Genomic DNA, 26,803 nt, shown 5'->3' with positions numbered 1-26,803 from the left:
CTCTCTCCAGGAAGGACAGGCCGGAATTCCAATCCTTTCTCCGAGCCTGGTGCCAGCCCTCAAGTCCTCCCACATTTCGGGGGCTCAGAGACGCCGCCCTTTTCTTAAAATGGACCGTGTCGGGCGCGTGCAACCTCCTCCCTTGGACCACCAATCAGGGCACAGGGGAGTCCCGCACCGTCTAGGGTAAAATGGGACGGGTCCCCCGGCCCACCGCTGGTATCGCCTCAGGTCCCCGAATCTGGCCCCCTCCCAGGCTAGGGAGCCCCCCGACCGTGTGGGGGCGAGGAGGACGGTCCAGGCGTCAAGGGCAATGAGGACATTCAGGCCCGAAAAGGGGGTGGGCCGACTTCGCACCGTAGAACCTTTCTTCACCAAGGCCTCGTTTGCCGGCCGGGCAGCTTTGGAGGAGACACCCGGCTTAACCGTTCCTCCCGCTCGCACCCTCCCCCGCCCGGCCCAGTCTGCGGAGGCGCGCCTTCCTGCCCACCCCGAGTTCGGGGGCTGCTGCCGCGGGAGCGTTCCGCCTCGCGCCGGAGGCCCCCAGGCGTGGAGCCGCGAAGCCATCGGCAGCGTCTGGCGCTTCTGAGCTCTGGTGGGCGAGGACCTGCGGGTTTCCTCCAGCCGGGGAGGACGCAGAGCGGAGGCGGAGGCCGAGGCAGTTTTTAGGCCTTAGGCCCGGCGGGCCGGGGCGGGGGAGACGCGCCCAGCATTCGCCATCCCGGGCGCGTGCGGTCCTCTTGGGACCTCGCCGGCGACCCGTAGCTCGGGCACGCGCCTGTCGCAGCCCGCAGGAAGGAGGGGTCCGGCCTGAGGCCCGGGGCGGCGGCCGCCATGGAGATCCCCTCGGCCCAGGGCCGGCGCCTGGGGCCTCGGGGGCGGCCCTGAGCGCCCTCCTCCCTGCCGAGGCCGGGTCGCGGACGTGCCCCCTGCGGCCTTCGGCCACCTCTGCGTCTCCGCCCTCCCCGGGCCGCGCTGCTGCGTGGGCGCGGCGGCGGCGACGGCGCCCTGTTGAATGGGCTGTGAGGGCCCAGGTTTGAAGCGCTGGCGAACGCGGCCTCCGGGGGCGCAAGGCAGCAGCAGCGGTGGCGACCAAACGGGTGTTGGAGTTGGCGGCGGCCATGGAGGGCCTGGCTGGCTATGTGTACAAGGCGGCCAGCGAGGGCAAGGTGCTGACCCTGGCCGCCTTGCTTCTCAACCGGTCTGAAAGCGACATCCGCTATCTGCTGGGCTATGTCAGCCAGCAGGGAGGGCAGCGCTCCACGCCCCTCATCATCGCGGCCCGCAATGGGCACGCCAAGGTGGTGCGCTTGCTCTTAGAACATTACCGGGTGCAGACTCAGCAGACTGGCACCGTCCGCTTCGACGGGTAGGTACACCCCAACCCCTCTCCCACGAGCGCGGACCCACCACCTCACAGGTCCTCCCCTCCTTCACTCTCTCTCCGTAGAGGTATCACTTCTTCCCTTTTGTGCATCCTCCTGCCGCATGAATGCCCACTTCGTCTTCCAGGGCTAATACTTCATCCCGTGGTTTGCTGCTCAACCTCATCGGCCCCTACCCCTTATTCCCTCTATGGGTAAATAGCCACACCCTCTGTCTTGATATCTAATGGGTATTCTTCACTAGAGGGTCCGTGAGCAAGTAGGTATGGAGGAGGTGCACCTTCCCAGATTTTACCTTTATCGGTATTGGGCTTGTAAGCGAGATCAGAAATTAACGCGGTCAGCAATTAACACTGAAAACCTCTGTTTGATGAGTTATTTGGTCACCCAATATTTACTCCTTCGAGTGAGTGGTCCCTTCAGACGGGTTTGCGGGGGCCTGAATGTCAAAATAAGCCCCTAGAACTCCAGCCTCTTGAGGGATTGTCAGGCAGCCAGACATCCCTAGACATGATTCTGACTCTTCCACATAGCTTGGGGTAGATAGGTTGGCTGCAAAAATGGCCTGGACCTGGTATTGGAGATAATGCCATTGTTAATCCATGTTATCTTGTGATACCGTGGGGAAACTTGATAGTTTATGTTATTTCAGGTGGGGAGTTCAAAAATTCATATTGTCATAGTTAAAATTCGTTTTTTAGGTTTAATTATACATATTTTGGGGGTATGGTAATGTTTAACACAGAACTGTCAGGTTTGACATCTTCTTTGCTGTGCTGGATTATTATAAAGTGTTTTTCAGATTACAAACTTCATTGATTGCATTTGTGTTTGTTGACTTTTGTGCCAGTACGTAAGCTGTTGTAGCATTTTCTTCTGTTTTTGGTAGATGTGGTCCAAGCATAAAGATACGTATCTTTAGTTTTGGTGATTGAAAACTGCTTGGTTAAAACCTCATTGAAAAAGCGCTTCTTGAAGATGACTAGGGCATTGTTGAATTTGGTTCTTTTTTAGGTTTAAATAATAAAATGATGAGAGGAAGATATTTTTAGATGAGAAGAAAATATTTTAATGAAACGATAGACCATGTTGGTGGTTAATCTCTGGTACCACCTCCTTGGACATCAAGGAGATGGTCTTTTTCCTGTTGATTAAAGATGGCAACCTGATTCATGTTGGCTTTCCCTTACTGGCTTCTGTGTCCTTTCTAGAACTCCCTGCATTCCCACAGCCTTTCCTATACCCAGACAAGGAGTGACACAGAATGACCCCTGAACTTCCAGCACCATTCCAGTTGTATAGGCGCATGCATTCACTGAGATACAAATCTCAATAACAGCTGCTGGAAACATCACAGCTAAGGAACTTGCTGAGGCCTTTTTGGATGAGGGGAGGATAGTGGTGAAAAAAAAAAAAAAAAAGTTTCCTAAAGCATTTGGAAAGGCTTTGCTTATTGCTGTCTTTTTTTTACCATCAAAGAGAAAGATCTTTTGAGATGGAATTAAAAGAACCTGAAATTACTAGAAAGGACTAGAAATATAGCATTGAGCCTGTATACTTGCCCAGTATTCTGGACTGGGCAGTGAAATTAAACGGTTCAGTAGGCAAACACTTACTGAACTCCTACTGTGTGCTGGGCTGTGTGGTAGGGATTGGGTATGCAGGGGTGAGTAACATACTGTTCCCACTGTGGAGGAAGACCGTTTAGCGGGGGAGACAGAGAAATAGATATGTAAGATGAGTAACTGCAGATGCCATGCCATTTAGAGTTTTAGAAGTCTGTTGGATGAGTGAGGGAGTATGGGAAGAGGAATTGCTCAGCTTTGCCCGGGGGAATCAGGGAAGGCTCCCCTGGTGAGGTGATGCTTGAGTTTGGGTCTTACAGGAAGTGAAGAAGGGGGTCAAGCAACAGCCTGGTGAACTTGCAGTGACAAGTGTTTCAGTGTGGTTGTAGGAAGGGATTTAAGCTGGGGAAATTAAGAAAGAGATTGTGGGAGACTGGAGAAAGGTGGAGGCCGTATTTTGATGATCGTTGTGTAAAATATCAAGAGTCCCATTGGGGAGACTGCAATTGCAAACGGTTCAGTCATTCGAGATTTTGGCTGAGCATTCTTAAAACTATCCTTTTTGTTTCTGGATTATTACAATTATGCATTTATTATCTGCTGTGTAAAGGTAATGGAGAATTTTATTTATTAAATGCCTGTGATGGGCCTAGCCCTATTAGACCTTCTGCGGACGATACAGAAAAAAATGTAAGGTTTTTGCTTTTTTTGAGGAGCTTGCCAATTAATTAACAAGGGAGAATTGAAGTTCATGGCCACCTTTCTGCTTACTCAAACCACTGATATTTTGCAGTTTATTCCAGTCATTTTGGCATTTCAGAACTAGATAAAAAAGAGTGTTATTTGCAAATGTCATGATTTCACTTTGCACTCACTCCAGACATTGTGAAAATAATCTGAATGAGGTGTTAACAGTATGAAGCTCACTCACCTCTTGGGGGCTGGCGTTTTGAGAGGTACTTAGCTAACTCCCCCGTTATTTTTTTATTTTTATTTTTTTTTAATCCCCCTTTAGATTCCCTCAGCACTTGAGAACCATGGCCAGGTGGGGAGTGACAGGTTCTCTGTGTGTGCTGAAGTAGATCAGTGTTTCCTGGTTTTTAGTCACCTGTGTACCATCGTCACAATTTTTTTTTTTTTGAAGATTTTATTTATTTATTTGACAGAGACAGCGAGAGACGGAACACAAGCAGGGGGAGTGGGAGAGGGAGAAGCAGGCCCTCCGCCGAGCAGGGAGCCCGATGCGGGGCTCGATCCCAGGACCCTGGGATCATGACCTGAGCCGAAGGCAGACGCTTAATGACTGAGCCACCCAGGCGGCCCCATCTTCACAATTTTTTGTCAAATTATTGATTACTTATCCTGTTTTTTGCCTAATATTAAAAAAAAAAAGTTTCACTTCTTAGCTTCATCCAAAGCAACAGTTATCTGTATAATTATGGGTTTGATATAGTATGATTTGTGTGTATATGTGTGTGTGAGAGAGACATTAAAATAAATAGCTTATTAGAAATTTTGTAAAAGTCTATGTTCTGCCTAAAAATTTCTATAATACCTTAAGAAACTCAAGTGGATTCATAACACATTCTCAAGGAAGAAGGGACTACCTACCTAGATCAAGCCCCATGGTGATATTTGAGCCCTTGTTCATATTTTTAAGAGTAACATTTGAGATTATTTTACTTACGGCTTAATATGTGAAGACTAAAAGTGACAGACGAGGGGGCAAGAAAAATTACTTGAGTAGAAATGAAAGAACCTTTAGTTGGAGAATGGGAAACTGTTGAGAATGTTACAGAAATGGAACAGAACAAAGGTGAGGTGTCCTGTGACCGTGGAATAGTGTGCTGGCCTGAGTTCCTAAGGCCTGACAGCTCTGTGCCGGAGTTTGTGGGAGAACCCTTGTCCTAAAAGAGGTTTGCTGACAGGAGTGGGAAGGAGAACAGGACCTCTGGGAGTTCTGAGGCTTTTTGTTGAGTTCTCTTTTAAAGTTGGCACTAGTACTAATACTTTTAAGGTTCAGGCAGAGAACAGGCATGAGGGGCACATCATCATTTGGCTTCATTTAAAAGTCATTGCCACACAGTATGTATTTCAAGAAACTACATTTGATCTAATAAATGATTTTAAGGACTTTGGTTAAAATAAAGTGTTGCTCATTTACATTTAATGAATTTTTATTTCCATTTCAAATACTTGACCAGACATTTTTATTTTAAATTGAACCAGGAAATAGTTTGAGCTTAGTTTTGTGATCAGAAATGTTATCTTTTATTGTGAAATGTTTCCATCATCTGGTGTGTACATTTTGTTTAAAAAGGTGAATATCAGGTTATAGTTTATTTTTATTTTATTTATTTATTTAATTAATTTTTAATGTAATCTCTACCCCCAACGTGGGACTCGAACTCACAACCCTGAGATACAGAGTCATACACTCCACAACTCAACCAAACAGGTGCCCCGGTTTCTTGATTCTTTTTTTGTTGTTGTTGTTTAAAGATTTTATTTATTTAAAGAGAGTGCGTAGGAGCTCATTCTTGCTTGTTGGGGGGGGAGGGGCAGTGGAAGAGGGGGAGACAGAGACTCTCAAGGTGACTCTGCACTGAGCCTGGAGCCCCAGGCAGGGCTCAGTCTCACCACCCTGAGATCAAGCCCTGCATCGGGCTCTCTGCTCAGTGGAGAGCCTGCTTCTCCTTCTCCCTCTGCCCATCTCCCCTCCCCTGCTCGTTCTTTCTCACTCTCTCGCTCTGTCTCAAATAAATAAATAAATAAAATCTTAAAAAAAAAAAAAGTCATGCTTAACCAACTGATCCACCCAGGTGCCCGCCAGTTTCTTGATTTTTTAAGATGAAATACGTAGTAGTTTGCATTGCAATTTTGGACCAAGTCTAGAAAGATCGTTGTTTTATAGTACTTCTCCCATAGGGACTAAGTACATATTGCATTAATTTTATCATATTTTTATATTCTGTTATAAATGTGTTTGGTATGTTGTTTTGAGGAAGTCTGTGCTCCTTATTTCAGCTGAAGTCTGTGGACAAAGGAATGTCATATATTTTAGGCTTATTGCCTTTAATCTGTTTAATGTTTTTGTTTAGATGTAGAAATTCAAAATTTGCTAAGGCTGATGTTTCTGAAGGACTAGTCATTTTCTAATACATTCTGCAGTGAATATTTTTGTCCTAAACTATTTAAAAACTTTAATTGCCTCAATAAAAGTAGATAATTGAAACTTTCTTGAGGCTCCTGTCACATCACTATATGGAAAAATGGAAATGATTAGGCTACACCACAAAAAGTATTAAACTGTACAAAGACCAAGTGAAATATATACTTGTAATTTAATTTTTACTCCTACATCATTAATTCTGGGAAATTTGAGGTGAGAAAAATACTTTAATCACTTATTGTCTCTTTTTTTCATCTTTAAAATGGGGGTCATATTTATCTTTTATGGTTATTGTGAGAGTTAAAAAGAATGTATGTGAATGCCTATTTTAATGTAAAATTTTTGAGTTTTATATGGTTTGGGTTCATGTTCCTGGCATATAATAACTTCATATTTTTAAAGTGCAAGGAAACATTTAACTATGAAAATGTAACTATATATTACTATGTATTTTTGATAGATTACTATTAATTAGTTTGAAAAAATGCTTTTTATTTATTTTTTTGAAAAAATGCTTTTTAAATTGAAACTGGATGACATGTATTATGTTTCCCTAATATATAGAGTACTGTGTACTAGAGTACTTTTGTATTTTAATCTCATGTAAACCTTTTAAATTATATATCTGTAAAATGAGCATAATAATAGTGTCAGCCTAATAGGGTTATTGGGAGGAGGTTATTATGAGGATTAAGTGAGATATATTGCATATCGAGCACTTACTACAATGAATGCTTGGCACATTGAAGATACTTATTAGCTATTTGTGTTCGTTTAAACTGTTTTTCTTTAATTGTTTTTCATTTTTGTTTTTAATTTAAAAAAAATTAAATTTAAGTTTTTAATTATGACTATTTTTAGTTAAGGTATAACATCTAGTAAGGTGCATAAATTTTAAGTGTACGATGTGATAAAATTTTAATATGTTTACATCCATGTAAACACCTTCTAGATCAATATACAGAATATTTTTATCAGAGTTTCCCTTGTGCCCTTTCTCAGTCAGTTCCTCTCCTTTCCTTTCCCAGAAGTAATGATTATTCTGACTTCTATCACCATAGATTAGTTTTGTCTATACTTGAACTTCCTATAAAGGGAATCATACAGTGTGCTCTTTTCTGTCTGGCTTTTTTTTGCTTAACACATTGTCTATGAGATTCATCTGTGCAGTTGCGTGTATCAGTAGTTTTTTTTTTTTTTATGCTTTGTAGTATTCCGTTGTATGAATATATGGCACCTTATTTACCCTGTACACAGGTATTTTAGTTGTTTCCAGTGTTTAACTATTATGGATAAAGCTGCTATGGACATTTTTATGTATACGTCTTCACTGGTGGGTGTTTGCGTTCACTTCTTGTCAATATATGCCCAAGAGTGGAATAGCTGGGTCATGGGGTTGGTGTATGTTTAACTTTAATAGTTATTGCTAAACAGTTTTCCTGAAAGTGGTTGAAACAAATTACATTCCTACCAGCAACGAGAGTTTGAGTTACTTCACATCCTGGCCAACACTTAGTATTGTCATGTCAGTCTTACTAATTTTAGCTATTCTGGTGGCTGTGTATTGGTAACTCATGATTTTAATTTGCCTTTCCCTCTCCAGTAGTTATCTTGAACATCTTTTCATATATTTATTGGTCACTTGAATATCTTTTGTGAAGTTTAGTTGTTTAGTCTTTTCACCCATTTTTTAGTGGGGTGGTTTGCCTTTTTCTTACTGATTTGTCAAATACATTTAATGTAAATGTCTTCTCCCAGTGAGTGGATTTCATATTCACTTTCTTCATAATATCTTTTGATGAATTGAAGTTCTTAATTTTAATGAAGTTCAATAAATCAGCTATTTCTATGATTAGTGCTTTTTTGCATTCTGCTTAAGAAATAATCATTAACTCCAAGGTCATGAAGATTGTCTACTTTTTTTTTTTTTAAGTAACTCTTATGGTTTTGCTTTTCATAGAGATCTATGCTACTTCCCTAATTTTTAAGCATAGTGTGCAGTTTGATGAGTAATTTTCCTAAATATCCACCCATGAAGCCACTACCCATATCAAGATTTAGGACATTTCCAGTAGCTTTAAGCCTCTTCCCAGTTAGTCCTACACCCTTTCCTGTAGGTAACTCCATAGGTACTTGTTAGTGAGAAGGCTTTTGTGTCATTTTGTGTCATTGTTTGAAACAGAAGAAGTAACTGCTTGAATTATTATAAAGTGGGTCTTTTGTTTTCAGCAAAAACAACAGACACTGGTGTTTTGGGGGTGTTAATTGGGGTTAAACTATGATATTTATATTCTACCAGGGGATTATACTCTTTCACTTCATGGGCGATATAGTTTGACCTGTGTTATAACATTAGGTTGTATAGTGAGAAGCTCAGCAGTGAGGTTTTGGTATGAATACTTAATTGCTCTAGTAAATATTGCTTTTGACTGACCTTTTTCCTTAATACTTGCAAGTATACTTATTTTAGTGGTTCACGCACAGTATATCTAAGTATCTGCAGCAAAAATCTAGTTTTTAGGTCTGATGGTCAGTAACAGGATAAACACTTGAAAAATTGAGGTTGGGGAAAAATGGAAGGTAGAAAGGTGGGAAAGATTGGCCTCCTAGCAAGAGTCTAATTCTATTATAAGTAGCAAACCTAGTGCATATCAGACAGTAAGTGGTGACTGTGAGTGCAAACATGGCCCGAAGGTCAGGGAAGATGCCCACTTGGTTTTAGGAAAGTGCTAATTGTTTCCTCCTGTTAGTATTTTCCCCCAGTGGTTTAGCTGAAGAATGTACATAGACCCATAATACACACACACATCCATACATATTTTTAAGAGCTTTAAATTGGAGTAGAATGGATGGAGAAAAATACATTAATTGAAAGCATATAAAAGTTTCACAAAGTGAATATATTTGTTTAATAAAGTTCCTTTTGTGCTTCCTCCCACTATCTACTCCCCTTAAAAGTAAACAGTATCCCAACTTCAACACTACAGATAGGTATGTAAATGTAGTAATATAATATGTACTGTGTTCGGTTGACTGCTTTTGCTCAGCATCATGTTTATGTGATCCCTCCCTACTGTATGGAGCAGGAATTTTTTCATTCTCATGGCTGTAGTAGAAGTATATTTGATTAGCTTAGATAGTCTTAGGGGACAATTATCTGCATAAATACTTTTTTTCCTAAAGGAGTTTCTAAGACAGTGTTACTGTAGGGACTGGGGTAGCTTCCTTACTGGCCTATTGAGAGTAACTCGTACCTGGGGGATACTGGGAAGGAAGAACATGTTTTTCTCTAAGAGCCAGTGCATCAGTTTGGCGGTAAAGAAGTTATGAACCTCCACGCATTTCCTCTGTGTTTTCTGAAATGTATTTACTTTTGCTAGTAGAAAGTTGGTGGGTTTTTTGTTTTTTTTTTGGATTATATACTTTAGCAATAACAGTAATAGCTAACGTGTCTTGAGCTTCTGCTGGGTACAAGTACAATGCGGAGTGCTTTACTTAAGTTACCTGATTTTATTTTCACCCAAACTAATGTTGTGTTCATGTTCCGCAGATTGAGGTTTTGGTCAGTGCAAACGAATCCATTCTTTACGCTTATGTTAGGGCGTGTGGCCTCCGTTCTCTAACTGTTGGTCCTTCTCGTGAATAGGTATGTCATTGATGGTGCCACCGCTCTTTGGTGTGCAGCGGGAGCCGGACATTTTGAAGTCGTTAAACTTCTGGTCAGCCACGGAGCCAACGTGAACCACACCACAGTGACCAACTCAACCCCCCTGCGGGCAGCGTGCTTTGACGGCAGACTGGACATTGTGAAATACTTGGTTGAAAATAATGCCAACATCAGCATTGCCAACAAATACGACAACACCTGCCTGATGATCGCCGCATATAAGGGCCACACCGACGTGGTCAGATACCTTTTAGAACAGCGTGCTGATCCCAATGCTAAAGCACACTGTGGAGCCACGGCACTGCACTTTGCAGCTGAAGCCGGGCACATCGATATCGTGAAAGAGCTGATAAAATGGCGTGCTGCTATAGTAGTGAACGGCCATGGGATGACGCCCTTAAAAGTAGCTGCCGAAAGCTGTAAAGCCGATGTCGTCGAACTGTTGCTCTCTCACGCTGATTGTGACCGAAGAAGTCGGATTGAAGCTTTGGAACTCTTGGGTGCCTCCTTTGCAAATGACCGTGAGAACTATGACATCATGAAGACGTACCACTATTTATATTTAGCCATGTTGGAGAGGTTTCAAGATGGTGATAACATTCTGGAGAAAGAGGTTCTCCCGCCAATCCATGCTTATGGGAATAGAACTGAATGTAGAAATCCTCAGGAACTGGAATCCATTCGGCAAGACAGAGATGCTCTTCATATGGAAGGCCTTATAGTTCGGGAACGGATTTTAGGTGCTGACAATATTGATGTTTCCCATCCCATCATTTACAGGGGAGCTGTTTATGCAGATAACATGGAATTCGAACAGTGTATCAAGTTGTGGCTGCATGCCCTGCACCTGAGACAGAAAGGTAACAGGAATACCCACAAGGATCTTCTTCGATTTGCTCAAGTTTTCTCACAGATGATACATTTGAATGAAACTGTGAAGGCCCCAGACATAGAATGTGTTCTGAGATGCAGTGTTTTGGAAATAGAACAGAGTATGAACAGAGTAAAAAATATTCCAGATGCTGATGTCCACAACGCTATGGACAATTATGAATGTAATCTCTATACCTTTCTGTATTTAGTGTGCATCTCCACCAAAACCCAGTGCAGTGAAGAAGATCAGTGCAAAATTAACAAGCAGATCTACAACCTGATTCACCTTGATCCCAGAACTCGGGAAGGTTTCACCTTGCTGCATCTAGCTGTCAACTCGAATACCCCGGTTGATGATTTCCACACCAATGATGTCTGCAGCTTTCCAAATGCACTCGTCACAAAGCTGCTATTGGACTGTGGTGCTGAGGTGAATGCTGTAGACAATGAGGGGAACAGTGCCCTTCACATTATCGTTCAGTACAACAGGCCCATCAGTGATTTTTTAACCTTGCACTCTATCATCATTAGCCTGGTTGAAGCTGGCGCTCACACTGACATGACGAATAAACAGAATAAGACTCCACTAGACAAAAGTACCACTGGGGTATCTGAAATACTACTTAAAACTCAAATGAAGATGAGTCTCAAGTGCCTGGCTGCCCGAGCAGTTCGGGCTAATGACATTAACTACCAAGACCAGATCCCCAGAACTCTTGAAGAGTTTGTTGGATTTCATTAAGTGACTGGATATGTAAAATCGTTTAATGTGGTGCTAAAAAGTAAAGGACTTTAATCACAGACAATAGAATTATGTGTTCGTAAATTCTACTTTTCTTTCCACTACCCTTCCTCCCTACCCATCCTTCCTTAGTTCTGTATTTGGTCTTTTTGCCTCATAACGGTTATTGATTTCAAATACACTTTAAACAAAGCCACATTGTTTAGGTGTAACTATAATCTAAGGTATCTGGATATTGGTCACTTAACTTTTTTTTCTTCTTCGTTTGTGTCTTTTTCTTTCTTACTGAAGTATAATTGAGATACGTTATATCAGTTTCAGGTGTACAACATAATGATTCGACATTTGTATTTTTTTTTTAAGGAATGAGTATAAAATATTTTGTTTATGTAACAAGGGACATTTATGATTTGAAGTTGATAATGTTTTAAAAAATTGCCTACAAAAAAGTATTTCTGTTAAGCCTGTGTCAGCGTGTTATCCTTGCAGCAGTTTTGAGGATCTCCTGAAGAAAAACAACTAAAAAGGACCATTAAAAGTAACGGGATACCCAGGTGTTCTGCACGTGCCAAACTGCTGCAGGTAGTTTTCGCTCTTCCAATATTTATGTGGAGTGATACAACACATTATAACATCAGGAGGATTTCAAAAAAATATAGCTGCAGATTAGTCTGAAAATGTGCTAATTTAATAATAGTTACACATTTATAAAGTTAAATCCATTGAAATTGTTGCATTATGCTGGGTGGTATATACAAAGTAGTAATAATCTTAAAGCAATTTTTCAGAGAATATTGATGGACTACTTGCCTTCAGGCTTAAATTCTAAAATTCTTTGAAGTCTGTTTTAATGTAATTTCTCTAAATTGCAGCAGTCTGCATTTGACTCAGCTCACAGACATGTAAAAATTATGAATGCTGTGTTTTCTTATGAAACAAATTGTAATAATAGAGTTATACGTTCTATTTTTTGTCCCTTTCTCCCTTTCCTCCTGTGTGGTCTCTTTTAAAATTTGGAAACTGCTTTTCCAGAGGGCATTGTTCGTGTCCCCCTAATAAGGTGTTTTTGACGGATGAAAAGGAACCCAGGATATTTGTAATTTTTTCGCTTTCTTTACCTTGTCCCTTATAACTAGTAGGAAAATCACTAGTATGGTTTAGGAAATTAAATGGTTTTGATGATAAAAATAATTTGCAATGCTCCTTTGAAGGGTGTTTCTGTGAGAGCTGCAAGTTTTTCAAACACGAAATGTCACGGATTCTGATAGGCTATGCAGAGGTCTCTGTGTTTTTTCTGTTCTGTTTTAATGGTAGCATTTTAACTGTCAGACTAAAAGAGTATTCTGTGATTATCTTTTAAGCATCACAGAAATTCAAGTAAAGGGTACACACCTAAGTAAAATTAGCTATATCTGTATTTTTCTCTCTAGTGCCAAATGAATGCCTTAGCTACTCATAGTGCATGGTACTGTAAGTGAAGACCTGCAGCTTTTTTTTCTTTAATGAAAAGCATTATGATTATGTAGTAACATCAGATATAAACTAAAAAAAAAAAACAGAAACAACCCCCCCCGCCCAAACTTGTATGGTTTCAGTGGTCATTTTATGTATGTGTATTGTTTTGTGAAGTATAAGAGAAGGGTTGCAGTTGGATCAGTAGTAATGACCAAGCCAAAATTAGCACCTAGGGCCTTAAATAAAATAGATACCCCACGAAATGAAATAGTTTGAAGGGTGGGAGGGAATGGCAGGTGGGAAGCTTAAAAACTTTTTCCCCCAAGAATGCAAGATACTTTTACAGCTACTGTAGTTATTCTTCATGTTCTTCTTGCTTCAGCTAGGAATGTTTTGATGGTAAATTCTGTCACGGTAATATATTTCTGTTTTCCTAACCTGAGGTTTTTAGGATGGTTTAAAGGGAGGTGTTTGAGTGAGGCCTAATTTGAGAATTACCAGCCTTGCTCCTCCTGGTATGAACCAAGGAAAACACTGTACCTTGCTCTTGGCAGCTCTCATGGCCTGAAAGAGAAAATGCATGGCCTCAAGGTGAGTGAATCCCACCTTTTCCACAGCTTAGATCAGACCCTGTGTTTTTCAGACTATGAGGCCCGCTTCTTTGATAGTCTGAGGAGTGGCTAGGATACTTGGTATTCAGTTGGTTCCATTATTAATGTATGATTTTTAAACACCAAGACTTAAAATATCAGATAATGTTGCATGTTTTAAAAACCATTTCATCCCTTTGGCTACCCAGGACCAACGCTATTTTAGGTATTGTTTATTTATAAAAATGAGGATAATGATTATATGTACATATTCAGACATCAAAATTTAATGACAAGTGTTTTTGAGAAGGGATGAATGCTGGAGAAAGAACTGCTGATTGAAAGGCTGACAGTTGGAGAAAGAATTTGAAGACAGTGGAATTAACTATGAACTCTGCTAATGGTAACAAATTTTTTTACTATAGTATAGTAGTACATTGTGCACTCTATTGCTAAGGATCTAATTTTGTCTTGTAAAATAAATCCAAATATGTATTATGAAACATCTGTATAAAACCATTCTTGAAACAAGTGATCTACATGCCTGTTTTTTATTTGTTTTGGTAGAATTATTTTAAATATGTTTAGCCAAATCCTTCCCAAGCTTAAGGTTTTTTTGTTTTGTTTTGTTTTGTGTGTGCGTGCGTGTGTGTGTGTGTGTTTTAAGGAAAATAAATCGGTAAGAAAGATAATAGTTCTGTATCTCTGCTCATTGAGAACTCTAGGCTGTCTCCATTTCCAGCCACTTTCTGTTTATTGTTGGCAGAAATATGCTTCGGATTGTAAGTCTTCCTTGATAATACAAATTCAGTCAAAACTTCTTTGCCTTGCTCAGTAATTGTCCTACAAATTTGGCTGAACTAGAGGCCCAGGTGGATGAATACCTAGGCAAACCATGTGAAACTTAGGTGGGTTTTATACTTTTAATGGAGTTGGTGACATTGAACTCTTGAACTTAGGTAGCTATTTAACTTAAGGAAAAGGCAGCAAATCCATCCCCTCAGTTGATAAAGAAGGGGGAAATTTTTGATGTAGGAACTCTGACACAACATAGTTTTCTTCAGTCTACCCTGGATGGCTCTAGCAGGCCACGGTCCAACTACCTTAAGGTTCTTTGCTGTGGGAACTTTAAACAAACCAACCAAAAAGTAAGCTTTGGTCTTGCTCATTTCTGGGAAGGGTTTTGTTGCATTATACTGATAGTTGATTAATAACTGATAATTATGAGAAACTTAGGTACGATAGCACTGTCTGAAGTAACATGATTTGGGGGCAGCAGCTCCCTATCAACTCTGCATTTGGCAAGTGTTTTTAAAAATTCAGATCCCAAGGGAACAACACCCCGTCACCAGTCTCCACTGCAGTCTGAGGCAGCTACTTTATGGATAAGACCATTTTGGATTATACACGCAGAAGCATTTCTTTTTTGTAATGGGGCGGGGTGGGGAGTGAGTTGCTGGAGCTTGGGTTACAGTTTGCTGGGTTTAGAAGCAGCCAGTGATTGACCTAGTGAGTAGATGGATAAGAGTATAATAAAGGACTTGTTTTTATGGTAGCTTTTCTGTGAAAAATCTTACATGTTCCTTTTTAGGCTAGCCAGGTATATCTATGTACAGATGACTATTCTGTTTTCCTCACTGACTGTGCTGTAACATTAAAATGGATTAAAGAAAACAAAACTCTGCCTTTTGCTCTATGAAAAGTTACTAGTCCATAAGATGTTAAGCTGTGTGTTTATTCCTACTCTGAAAATGCACGGCTCTGCTCTGGATACCCTCTCTGGAAGGTAGAAAGCTCCTGGTTATGTATGGCACATCGCAGGGCTTTCTCATACATTTCTGGCAGATTTGCCTGAATCCTCAGATGGCCTGGGTTGTATGTACAGCATCCCCTCTCCCAAATATGGGATCTGACATAAATACACTGATAGTGATGATAGATGTATTAATTTTTAAAACTGTAAAGTAAATGTGGTCTCTAGTCCTAGGTTTGTGGTGTGTTCATTTGTGTTAATGTGCAGGGAAGGGACACTGACTTGATGGTTATGGGGAGCGTATCTTGATATGTGGGCAGGGGTGAGTATTGCTAAATTATTAACAGCTTTTCATTTAGGGGTGAGTCATATGATGAGTGGCCTAATCAGAAAAATGAAGGAGCGAAGATGCAAGCTTTGCCAAGTGATAAAGTAAACAAGGTTTTGTATCTTTTTTTAATCAGGTGTTGTAAAATTTGTGCATGGCTTTTTTTGTTGTGGCTTATTAGTAATTGGTAGAGGAGAAAAGATGAGGAAAACCCCTCAGCTTTGCTAACCAATCTTTTCAGAGGTACATAGTTGGGGAGTAAAATCTGACTGGCCCTAATGTGTTGAAAAGATCCTATCCTTTATAATATTCACCCCATCCTGTAATCCTTCGTGTAGAAAAACGACCTTGTTGTATTCTAGTAACTCACTGTGATTTATAACAAACCAGTGATGTCATTCTATTGTGCACTTTTGTCAAACCATTTACGTGAATTTAATAAACATAGTAAACTTCCTGACTGCACCAGAGGTCTGTTAGTGATTTATATATTGCATGACATTTTCTATTTGAGTTTGACATGTAGAATCATTTTTAATTTCGTGGCAATTGACAGTCCTAATAGTCCAGCTAATTTGAAACTAACAATATTGCTGTGTAAAAGGAAAAAAATGGTGTTTGTGTTCAGTAAATATTTGAAAAAAAAAAAAAACCTGCCTTGAAGTTTGTGTCTTTATTGTGCAGTGTGTGTTAGTGGAGATGATCTTTTGTCGAATTCATTTAAAAAAGAGTTGTCAAAGTTATATGTGCCTGGGGAAAAAATTCAGATAGTAAAGAAAAATTCAAATAGTAAAAAACAAAAAAACCCAATGCCCTTCCCATCTCTACTTGCCTCCCATTTGGACTCTTAAGAGGGCAGTCACTATTTACTAGTTTTTTTGAGTAGCTTCCCAGAATTTTTCTGTGCATAGGTATATTTTTTTCTCCTTTTCATTTATTAAAAATGCAAATGAACTTTCTCCTACTCTCCTCTGTATCTTGTGTTTTTCACTTAATATATCTTAGGTGGGGGCACCTGGGTGGCTCAGTCATTAAGCATCTGCCTTCGGCTCAGGTCATGATCCCAGGGTCCTGGGATAGAGCCCCGCATCGGGCTCCCTGCTCAGTGGGAAGCCTGCTTCTCCCTCTCCCACTCCCCCTGCTTGTGTCTCTCTCTGTCAAATAAATAAATAAATCTTTAATATATCTTAGGCTTTTTCATATGGGTATCTATAGTTTTTTTCTTCTTTAAACAACTTTATAGATTTAATTTTATGAGTGGGCTTAGCATTTATTTAACCAGACCTTGTTGTTGGACTTCTAGGTTTTCATTTTATTGATATTCTAAATAATGCTTCAGGGGCGCCTGGGTGGCTCAGTTGGTTAAGCAACTGCCTTCTGCTCAAGTTATGATTTCTGGAGTCCCAGGATCGAGTCCCGTGTCGGGCTCCCTGCTTGGCGGGGAGTCTCCTTCTCCCTCTGACCCTCTCGCCTCTCATGCTTTCTCTTTCTCTCTCATTCTCTCTCTCTCAAATAAATAAATAAAATCTTTTAAAAAAAATAAAGCTTCATTGAACATCTTTATGTTCTATATTCATAGAACAAATTCATTCCTAGCACTGGATTTTCTGGTTTGGTGGCTGAGTATTTAAAATTTTGGTAGAAGTCATTAAATTGCCTTCCATCTACCTATGCTATTATTGACATCAGATTTTACCTAATCATTTAGTTTTTGCCAAGATGCTTAATGAAAAATAGTATTTCATTGTTTTGATTAGTGTTCCTTTATTATGAATGAGGTTGACACTTTTTTTTTTAAAGATTTTATTTATTAGAGTGTGCGCACATGGGCGCATGAGCAGAGGGGAGGGGCAGAGGGGGAGAGAGAGAAGCAGGCTCCCTCCTGGGAGCCTGATGTGGGACGCACCTGACTGGACTGGGACCGGGACCCTGGGATCAGGGCCTGAGCCCAAGGCAGATGCCCAACCGACTGAGCCACCCAGGTGCCCAACACTTTCATATATTTACTGACACATTTGTATTTCTTCTGCTTGCTTTTGGGTTGTGGTCTTTTTCTTACTAGTTAGAAATTCTTTGGAAGTTTAAGGAAATTTTTCCTGTCATATGTCACAGCTTATAGTTTGTTTTCTGATTTTGAATATAGTAGTTTTATATCAGAAATTTACATTTTTATGTAGTCAAATTTATCATAATTTTTAAAAATGGAGTCTGAATTTTGTATCTTGCTTGTCTCCATTCCAAGATCATAAATCTTTTTTACCCATGTTTTTTTCAAATGCTTTTATGGCTTCTCCCTTCCACGTCTCTTCTCCCTTCTTCCCCCCCCCCCTCCTTTTCTTTGGTTTAAATTTTTTATCTACCTGGAATTTATTTTATTTTTTATGTTTTTGGAATTTATTTTCATGTAAGGGATCCAGCTAGCCAAAGACTTCCTTAATTATTTTCCACTGAGTTCAATCATAAACCAAATTTCCATAATATAATTGGATCTTTTTCTGGGTTCTTTTTTCTATTCTGTTGATCTGGCCGAGTGAAGGAGCTCTGGGGATTATTGTCAAGGCTGTATCACTTACTAGCTCTGTGACCTTGGGCAAGTTACTTTTCTATCCAAGCTTTAGTTTCTGTAAATTGGGACAATAATATTTAACTTGGACTGTGATGAGCAAATGAGAGAATCAAGATGCTTACTTAACAAAGTACCTGACACATAGCAGTGAAATGCTTGGTAAATGTTAAATATTAACACTAGTGGGGCTAATATGTCTTCATTTGCCTTCTTTTGCGGAGGGAATCCAATTCTTTTATTAGTGTATGTTTTTTTTTTTCCAGATGAATTTTGGTGTCCTGTTATGTTGAAAGATGATTTTATCATTGAGTTTAATAGATTAGGGAGACTGTCTCTGTAAGTCTGAGCCTTTTTATCCAAAGGAAAGATAGTCCCATTTAGTGAAGTCTTAACGTCTCTTAGAGACTTTTTTTAAAGCCTTTTTTTTTTTTTAATGAAGTTCTTACAAACATCTTCCTTTTATTATCAGGTTCTTTGTTTATATTATGGATAGGAATTTTTTTCCCATTACGTATACTTCTAAATAAATGTTAATGTTTTTACATAGGCATCTTAATGGATTTGCCTTTTCTTAAAAAATGAAATTTTTCACTTGCTTCTTTTGGATGTCCCAGATACACATCATTTTTTTTTTAAGATTTTTATTTATTTGACAGAGAGAGAGACAGCGAGAGAGGGAACACAAGCAGGGGGAGTGAGAGAGGGAGAAGCAGGCTTCCCGCCGAGCAGGGAGCCCGATGCGGGGCTCAATCCCAGGACTCTGGGATCATGACCTGAGCCGAAGGCAGACGCTTAACGACTGAGCCACCCAGGCGCCCCTACACATCATTTACAAGTAATGATTATTTTGCCTTCCCATTTCAGTATTCATATTCTGTATTTCTTTCATTTGCCTAATTAACGTTAGTTAAGGTTACCCCCAGAGTATTATCATATGGTGGTATTAGAGCACATCCTCCGCACGACCGTGTTTTCAAATTTAGATTTAGGGTAGCTTTCCCATCCCTTTATAGAGACCTGAGAACACCAGTTAGTGCAAGTCTCTTTTTATAGCTGAGGTTATAGACCCAGAAAAAAGTGACTTGTCCATTCAAGGTCACACAAGGATTGAATGTTAGAGCCCAGGGTAAGCTCCGGCTCTCGACCCAGTGAGCAATGCTCTTCGACTATCAGACTGTCAGGCCGGTACAGAGCTCCCCTTAGCATCTCTGCCAGGTGTGTGCTGGCTGCAATATCCAGGTGGCCTCTGGAAATCACCCAGACAAATTCTAAACCTTTTTTTTTTTCTTTGTTTCAAGTTAACTTCTGCTCCATTAAAGTAACATGACCAGACTAAAGAAAATACTGGTAGTAATGTATTTCATCAGATGCTTGATCTAGAAAATGTCAACATGAGAAGCACATTTCAGGTGGTTCGTAAAGACTTAGCATGTTGGCAAGCTTAGATAAAATTTTCTATTCTAATTCCCCTGTGCTTTGTACATTTGGTGTGCTTGGTCTGTCCTGAGAGCAGGACCGGAGTTGTGTTCCGGCCTCCAACAGAGGTGCTGTGCCACGACGTGCATACCAAAACAAGAAAGATGATCCCTGCCCTCGATAAGCTTGTCATCTAGCTAGATGCCCCTATCTAAAATCTGATTTTCTATTTCTCATCAGATTTTAACTTTAATTTCCCAAACAGAAGTCCATGATGTTACCTTTTGACTCTGGCTTGGGCCATTTTCTGAAAACATTTCAGAAAACATTATCATTTGAGTTGTTGTTTGTCATTTTTGTACGTAGTGCCAGGGAGATGAGGACAAAGAGTGCGCACAACTGATTAGAAAGGACAAATCCATTAAGGAATGGTGTCCCCCTTTTAAAAAAAAATGTTCTGCTCGTACCCTACTTTGAAACTTGGGAATAGTATCCCCTTTTTTAAGAAAATGTTCTGCTCATACCCTACTTCGAATCTTGTGCGTTTGCTAGGTACATATTAGTCTATCTTATTGAAAAGTTTCAGAGCCCAGGTGCCAGGCTTCTAACCCCCTCTCCACGCTTAACCAGCAAAACTCCGTTCCTGCTTCAGTTTCTGTTTGGAACATGGTGTCCTACTTCAGTGTGATGTCAAAGCTAACGGAATGGATGGTGACACAGAAGCACTGGCATAATTTTAATGTGGTCAGTTAAGCTGGACTGCCCTCTGCATGGAGCCTAGCTGATGTTAATACTAATATTAGGATAATTTTTTGGGATTTCAAAAAAATAGTAAGAAGTAGTGCAGAATAAAGGGCTGACATGATACTAACTGAAGGTAAAAACAGGCCAATGTGGTGGTGACTGAAGACAGGAGACCACTCACCACTAAGTTAAGCCACCCAAGGCATATCTGGTGGTGGAGAGACCTGGCCACTTTATTGTTTGGGGTGAGGTGTGGTTAGAGTGAGTCATGCCAGAAAAGGACCATGAGTAAGCTGGCCGTTTCTCTTACAGGGTGCTTAGCATCTTGGGACTTGAGGCCAGGGGGACTGACGGAAGGCTAGTGTCATATTCTGGGGGAGCACTGACACTAAAAACTCTTGAATGCTGATGGAGGTAGCAACTTGTCTTTTAAAGACCTCTAGGAAAGGTCAGTTCCATACCTTCTGTCAGAAGCTCTTCCACATTTATTCTCCCTCTCTCTGTTGTGTTTGTGTTAGCACTTTGCCCCTTCCACCTGATAGCTGTCTGTTAAAAATACCACCTTCCTGAACAAAAGGAAAACCCGGAAACTCCACTCTTTGTGCTGGAAGGACACCCCTGGGCGGGTTTTGCTGATGACCACTGCCACCGAGATCCAAGGGCAGCTGAGAAGGGCTACACTGCTCAAGAAACTGACATGGAAGTCTAGACAATAAGAGCATATTGTGGCTCCAGATTTCTGGATCCGTAAGTTTAATGTGCTTGGAATTACCTCACAGAAATGGGATCTGTGAGGTCTGGGGTGGAACTTAGTTCGTGGTTCTGATCTGGGCAGCTCTGGGATCCCACTTTGAGACGCTCAGCTCGGTATAGATCATGTGCTCAAAGAGGCACACTTAGTCCTGCAAGCTTACGTGCCCACACCATCTAATGCCAGAAAGAAGCAGCACTCTTGCCTGGATTTCTTTTCCCTGCTCAGCTGGCTGGATGTGAAGGACCCAGAACTGAGGTCCACTTCCCTGCAGAGCACTGGGCACTGGTGGCACAGGGCTTGAGGCCTCTCTTGAGGCCATCTAAGGCCTGCCCCTCAATTTCTGGATCTTTTCTGGGAACCCCCATCCCACCTGGGGTCTCACCATGTTAGAAGAGCAGTGAAGCCTCACAGAACATCTCTCACGATTCATTTCACAACTCCTGTGTTTTTCCTCTACGAGACGGTGAGCCTAGAACTAGGGAAATCCGGACAATCCACGGACCAAATTCTGAAACCATCATTTGTTGGTATTTGGTTTATAAGGGTCAAACCTTGCCCCATGTTTTTCGCCCATGCGATTGTTTGCTATAGTCTTGCTTAAGCAAGTACCACGGGGCCACCCAAAAGTCAAAGCAGCTTGTTTAGAGTAATGCCTAGGATGGCTGGTAATGCCTTTAAAAGACTGAACCCTTTTTAAGTTGGCTACATTTCAGATTAGCACTCTTGAGTTCAGCCCTCAGCTCCATCATAAATAATTATTCTTTTTTTTTAATATAAATAATTGTTCTTGACTACAGAATAGAGCATTGCTAATAATACCCATCTGTGAACCACAATATGAATTTTATGTTGATTGGAGGTTGCATTTTGGTCTGCTTGCTGCTAAATGCCAAAATTGCTTCAGAGACTATTTGTCTCTCCTCCAGACAATAGCAAATGTGTTCAACTTCTCCAAGAGTCCCCTTGGGGCTCTGGATATGCAGGAGAACTGGGTGAACTCTGCAGCAGATCCCATTCCAGAGACTTGCTGGAACAAGAAGGTCTTCCCAACTCCAAGCTGGAGTCGGTTAACTTGAACATTAGGACGACAGTATAGTTCTCATTACTCGTAATGGAAGGTCACCTGGGCATGTTAACCCCTTATTTGTTTTCTAGCCTATATATTTACCTTCTTGTTGACCTCCACTCTGCACATTAGTCATGGGGGAGGGGAAGGGGGGGAACTCTGAAACAAAGATGGTGCCCTCCCAACCAATTAAATCTGGATCTGGGGGTGGGCCCTTGCATGGGTATCTTTCCAAGCTCCTGGGCCTGAAGAGCACTGCTCTAGCATGAGCTTTGCTCCCTAGGAAATGCATCTTCTCTGTGGCCCCACCAGGTACTCTTTAAGGTCCATCTCCAACATTTATACCCCAGAGCAGATAAATTCCGAAAGGGAAAATTGATAAGAGAAAGAGAAGAGAGACACAAGGGGAGGGCTTGAATTCCTTGAAGTTACAAGTTATGCCTTTGACCATCCAGTTCTTGCCGTAGAGCTGGGGGAGGGGGGGCATGGACAGACCATGGAGCCCTGGGGGAAAAGGCTGCCCCTGAAGGCCCAGAGGTTGGATTTGGTCACTTCTGGGCTGCCTGCAGTGTGGGTGCACATAGCGGTTTTTAAAATGTGACTACCAATCCCTAAAAGGCAGGTTTCACATGAAAGCATTCTCAGAGTTGATGGTGCTTGACAGAAGACTCGGTGCTAAATCATATGACACACTTGTGAGTGTGGGTTCATCAAATTTCCTTTAGTCAGGTGCTCAGCTCATGAGGGTAAGGCTCCAGTGAAACATGATTGTGTTTCCCCTTCTGACTGGGGGTTCACCATTTGAGAAAAAATATTCCCATCGTTACTTTGTATCAGTGCCTTCTCCTTCCATAAGACCCCTGAGGCTGGGCTATAATGACTGGCTTGAAAGAGAGAGCAATCCTGGGATGAGTTTGGATTTTGCTGTGGAACCTAGGGCTATCTCTTAACTGCACTGGTTCTGAGTGTCCTCATCTATGGGGGAACAAGAGCAAATAATTTCTAAGGTTCCACTTCCGGCTTCTTGGGATTCCAGTAGCACAAGATTAGAATGGAGACCACTTGGTTTAAGAGCAGTCTGTGTGTAAAGGTGAAGAAACTCAAGTCAGGGTGTCAGGTGAGCACTGAAATGCTAGCCTGGAGAAATCTAGGAGGCCAGAGAAGGAAGGGCTGGAACTAAGGGCCAGACGCTTCAACCATCCAAACAGTGAAGATGGACCTGGTGGTCTTGTGAGGGAGGAAGTGCTCCATCACCGCAGATGTCCATCCCAGACCAGGCAGCCATTTGGCGGGGATGGTGTAGGGAGCGAAGGGTGGACAAGTCCCTTCTCAACATTGAGAGATAATGGGAAAACGGGAGGGGCCCCGCATCTACCTCCTTTCCTTCAGAGAAAAGAGGTTGGTTCCCCAGGACATGCCCTTCCCCCAGAATGGGATGACAGCACCTTGGTTGTTTTCAATCACTGTATTTTTTTTTTTAATTTTTAAAAATATTTACGACAGTAAAGGTCGTACTATGTGACGGGGGGACAGATGCCTTTGATGCATCCCCCTTTCATTTCTACCTCAAAACAAGATTAAGGCATAAATTACTCGCTGGGCACCGGGCGTGCCTGTTGTCCTCAAGGCGCCGTCACTGGTGGTACCACTTGTCCCGTGGGCCCGCGGATCAGATATTTGCCACCGAGCTTGCACACACTCCGGTGTCCCTACACCGGCTTTATCCGGTGCGTTCCAGAGAGGACCCCTCAGCAGCGCCGGCTGAGCCCTTCTCTCGTGCACGGTGGGCGGAAGGGAGGGATGGGAGGCTGTGTGTGCGTGTGTGCGTGTGTGCGTGTGTGTGCGTGTGTGCGTGTATGTGTGTGCGCGCAGTCGCGCGCGCAGGGCGGTGGGTGACGCAGGGAGGGGAGGCTCGCCCCGCTCCCCCGGGAAGACCAAGTGGGGACGCGGGACCCGGGGAGTGCGTGTGCGCGGGCTCCCGCTGGGCACTAGGAGCAAAACCGGCTGGCGGGGTGCGCGGGGGTGCGCGGGGGGTGGAGGGCCCGCCTGCCTCCCCATCTCGGGGGTGGGCACCCCATGTTCTGCGTCCCAGCTGCCCGTCCATCACAGTCTCCGCGTCCCAGGGTCCTTCTTCATCCCTAGCCAGCAGCTGTCACCATCGAGCCCTTGGGCCCTGGTTCATTCAGGGGCAGCCCCGGGGACCTATCCTGTCCGAGGAAGGGGCGAGCGGGACTCGGAGCCTTGAGCAGCGCGGGGGGTGGGAGGACAGCACAGAATGCAGATCTGCTGCCCCCCCTCGGGGTCCTTCTGGGACTCGAGGCCTGGAGTGTGCAGAGTGGGTTTGCAGGGCAGTCTTCCTCTCCCGGTTTCTTCTGAGGATGGGACGGGATGGCTGGAATTCCTAGCACCTTAGTGGCCGGGGCAGCAAATGCCCCCACAGAGCCTGGGGGAGGCTTTGGGGTGCCGTGGGAGGGGTCCCTCTAAATCACCAGGGCTCTGTGTTGGAGGTGTCTGGGCCTCCCACTAGAGCAATCCCTCTCAACACTGGCTTGAGTTCCTTTCAGAGGGTGCAGCCTTGGTCTCTCAGGAGATGAGGTCAAGTGCAAAGCGAGCTGGCGGTCTTCACCCCCACTCAGTGGGCCCTGGGCCTGGGCCTGCACACTGCCTGGACTGGCGTCCTGGCCCCCATCGACTTGCAGCCTCCTCTGAGCCTCACTCCAGCACTTTGGGGGTGGGGTCCAGGCCAGGCTCCCTCCTGCGCTTGGCACTTTTAAAGAAGCCGAGCTGTGGGCGGCAAAGGGAGAAGTCTCAGCGGTGGGCAGGGCGGACAAGGCCTGTCTCCCCTCCCTGCTTCCCTTCACTGACCCTCCTAAGGCTTCTTCCCGAATACCCCAGCTAACACGGAGTACCCCCCAACCCCCAGCCCAGCAGGACTCCCTTGGTGGGCCGCACACTGGGCCACTTAATTGGTGAGGTGGGGGGGCTGCAATGGAGTGGATGAAGCCTGGGTCAGGAGGCAAGAAGTCGTGCTGTGTGACCCTGTCCCGGTCAACACCCCTCTCTGAGCCTCCCTCCCCTCATCTATAATAGGAGGAGGTTGAGACCAGGGGCTCTCCACCTGAGGCTCAAAGACAGAGAAGGCTTTGGGGGGCTTGCTGGCAGCCTGACACTGTTCGAGAAATTTTGTGGCTCTGTGTGCTCGCTTCTTTTTCTAATAAGAGGAGACCTAGCTTTCATCAGGTTCCTAAAGGGACCCACAGAAGGGTCAGAGCCACAGGTTGCGGGTCCTCTGGTGGCCCTAGCCAAGCTGTCCCCTTGTGGTGAGAGACGGATGTTTCGGTAGCAGGCAAGTTCTGGCGAGGAGGCTGGGTGGGCGCCAGCTCCCATGGGGAGAACGTGGGGACTGGCCCCAGAGGCTAGAGCCCCTGGCCTGGGCCAACCTGCCAGGATGCTGCTCCCCACCACCTGCCTGCTGGGGCCTCACCTTCCATAGTGCCAGGACCAGCAGGGCCAGCAGCAGGAGGCCCCCCAGGGTGCTGCCCACAATGATCCAGATCGGGATCTGCCAGTCTTCTTGCTTGGAGATCTCAAATGTGATCTGCAAGGGGAGGAGGGCGCCAGGTCAGCAGCATTACTGTTCCGGGGCCCCGGGGCCAGCCAGGCGTCAGGGGATAGCTAGCGCCTGGTGGCATCTGCTGGAGGGATGGATGGTACCTGGCCTGCAGAGGCCCCAGAGCCCCCAGCCCTTGCACAACGGACACGGGACTTAAGGGACCCAGGTGATCCTGCCTCCTCTTTGAGACACTTTCCGCCTTTGGCCTCGGGCCACTCTCCACTCCCCCTGGATTCTCCTACCACGTGGGCTACTTTTTCTTATTTTCTCTGCTGCTTCATCACCTCCCAAACTTCTAAATTTTGGTGTGTCCCGTGGCTCTGTCCTTGGACTTCTGCTTTAACCGACAGTCACTTCCTGGTGAGCTCGGGGCCGTATTCCCTGGTAGGCACCGTGGGCCCAGGCCCCTTCGTGCTTTTAGGGGCCCTTGAAAATGTTCTATAATTTCTTTTAAAATTAGAAGAAAAAAATATAATTTTGCTTGGATTATGTTTGTCTTTATATGGACACTGCCATAAAATAATAATTTAAATTAATTTTTTAAGGAGGAAGGGGCTCCGAAGGCAAAGGTGCTCAGGGCCACGGAGGGCTTAACGCAGCCCTGGGCAAACTCCCTCCAACGCAGGGCTTTTCCCGCTCCCCGCGGACTGCTGTCACCTGGCCTCTCCGCTAAATTCCAGACTCATATGCTACCGTCTCCTGGCCTGCTTGGCGTCTTTAACAGGTCCCCAAACAGACTCTTGATCCCACTCCTCACCCTCAAACCTCCTCCTTCACCGCCTTTCCCACGGAAGCAAATGGCCGCACTGTTCTTTCTTGCTGTTGCTCAGGCCGGAAACTTCGTAATCGGCACTGACTCCAGCAAAGTCTGGCCGTTCTACCTTGGAAGCACCGAGAATGTGACCAGACGTCCCCCTCCAGGGCTACCTCCTTGGACGAGCACCCTCCTCTTGCCCTGGAGACCGTAAGAGACTGCCTCCCAGCCTCTGAGTCGCCCTCTGCAGTCTGTTCTCGGCATGGCAGCCGGAGGAAGGCAGATTTATTCTCTGCTCTGCTCTGAGCCTCCAGCTCAGAGCGGAAAATAAGAGTCGCTGTCCTGGCCCGCAAGGCCCTG

General features: G+C 43.6%; 2 protein-coding genes across 2 annotated transcripts in view; one reads left to right on the top strand and one right to left on the bottom strand.

The window, feature by feature from the left end:
- The first annotated feature begins 450 nt into the window (after positions 1–450).
- FEM1B (fem-1 homolog B) lies at positions 451–15,995 on the top strand. Its single transcript, XM_036087148.2, has 2 exons — positions 451–1,369; positions 9,769–15,995. Exons 1-2 carry the CDS (start codon positions 1,122–1,124, stop codon positions 11,402–11,404), a joined length of 1,884 nt encoding a protein of 627 aa, XP_035943041.1. The 5' UTR covers positions 451–1,121; the 3' UTR covers positions 11,405–15,995.
- A 7,531-nt stretch (positions 15,996–23,526) lies between these two features.
- Positions 23,527–26,803, bottom strand: part of ITGA11 (integrin subunit alpha 11) — a 110,511-nt gene continuing 107,234 nt past the window's right edge. The window contains exons 29-30 of the mRNA XM_036087083.2: positions 25,561–25,674; positions 23,527–24,860 (exon numbers count right to left, since the gene is read on the bottom strand). Of these exons, the coding sequence (XP_035942976.2) occupies positions 24,789–24,860; positions 25,561–25,674 (186 nt within the window). The 3' untranslated portion in view covers positions 23,527–24,788. The remainder of the gene's footprint in view (positions 24,861–25,560; positions 25,675–26,803) is intronic.

This window comes from Halichoerus grypus, chromosome 8 (assembly GCF_964656455.1).
Source record: "Halichoerus grypus chromosome 8, mHalGry1.hap1.1, whole genome shotgun sequence".
Classification (NCBI taxonomy): Eukaryota; Metazoa; Chordata; class Mammalia; order Carnivora; family Phocidae; genus Halichoerus; species Halichoerus grypus.
This window is presented reverse-complemented; position numbering and strand designations above follow the sequence as displayed.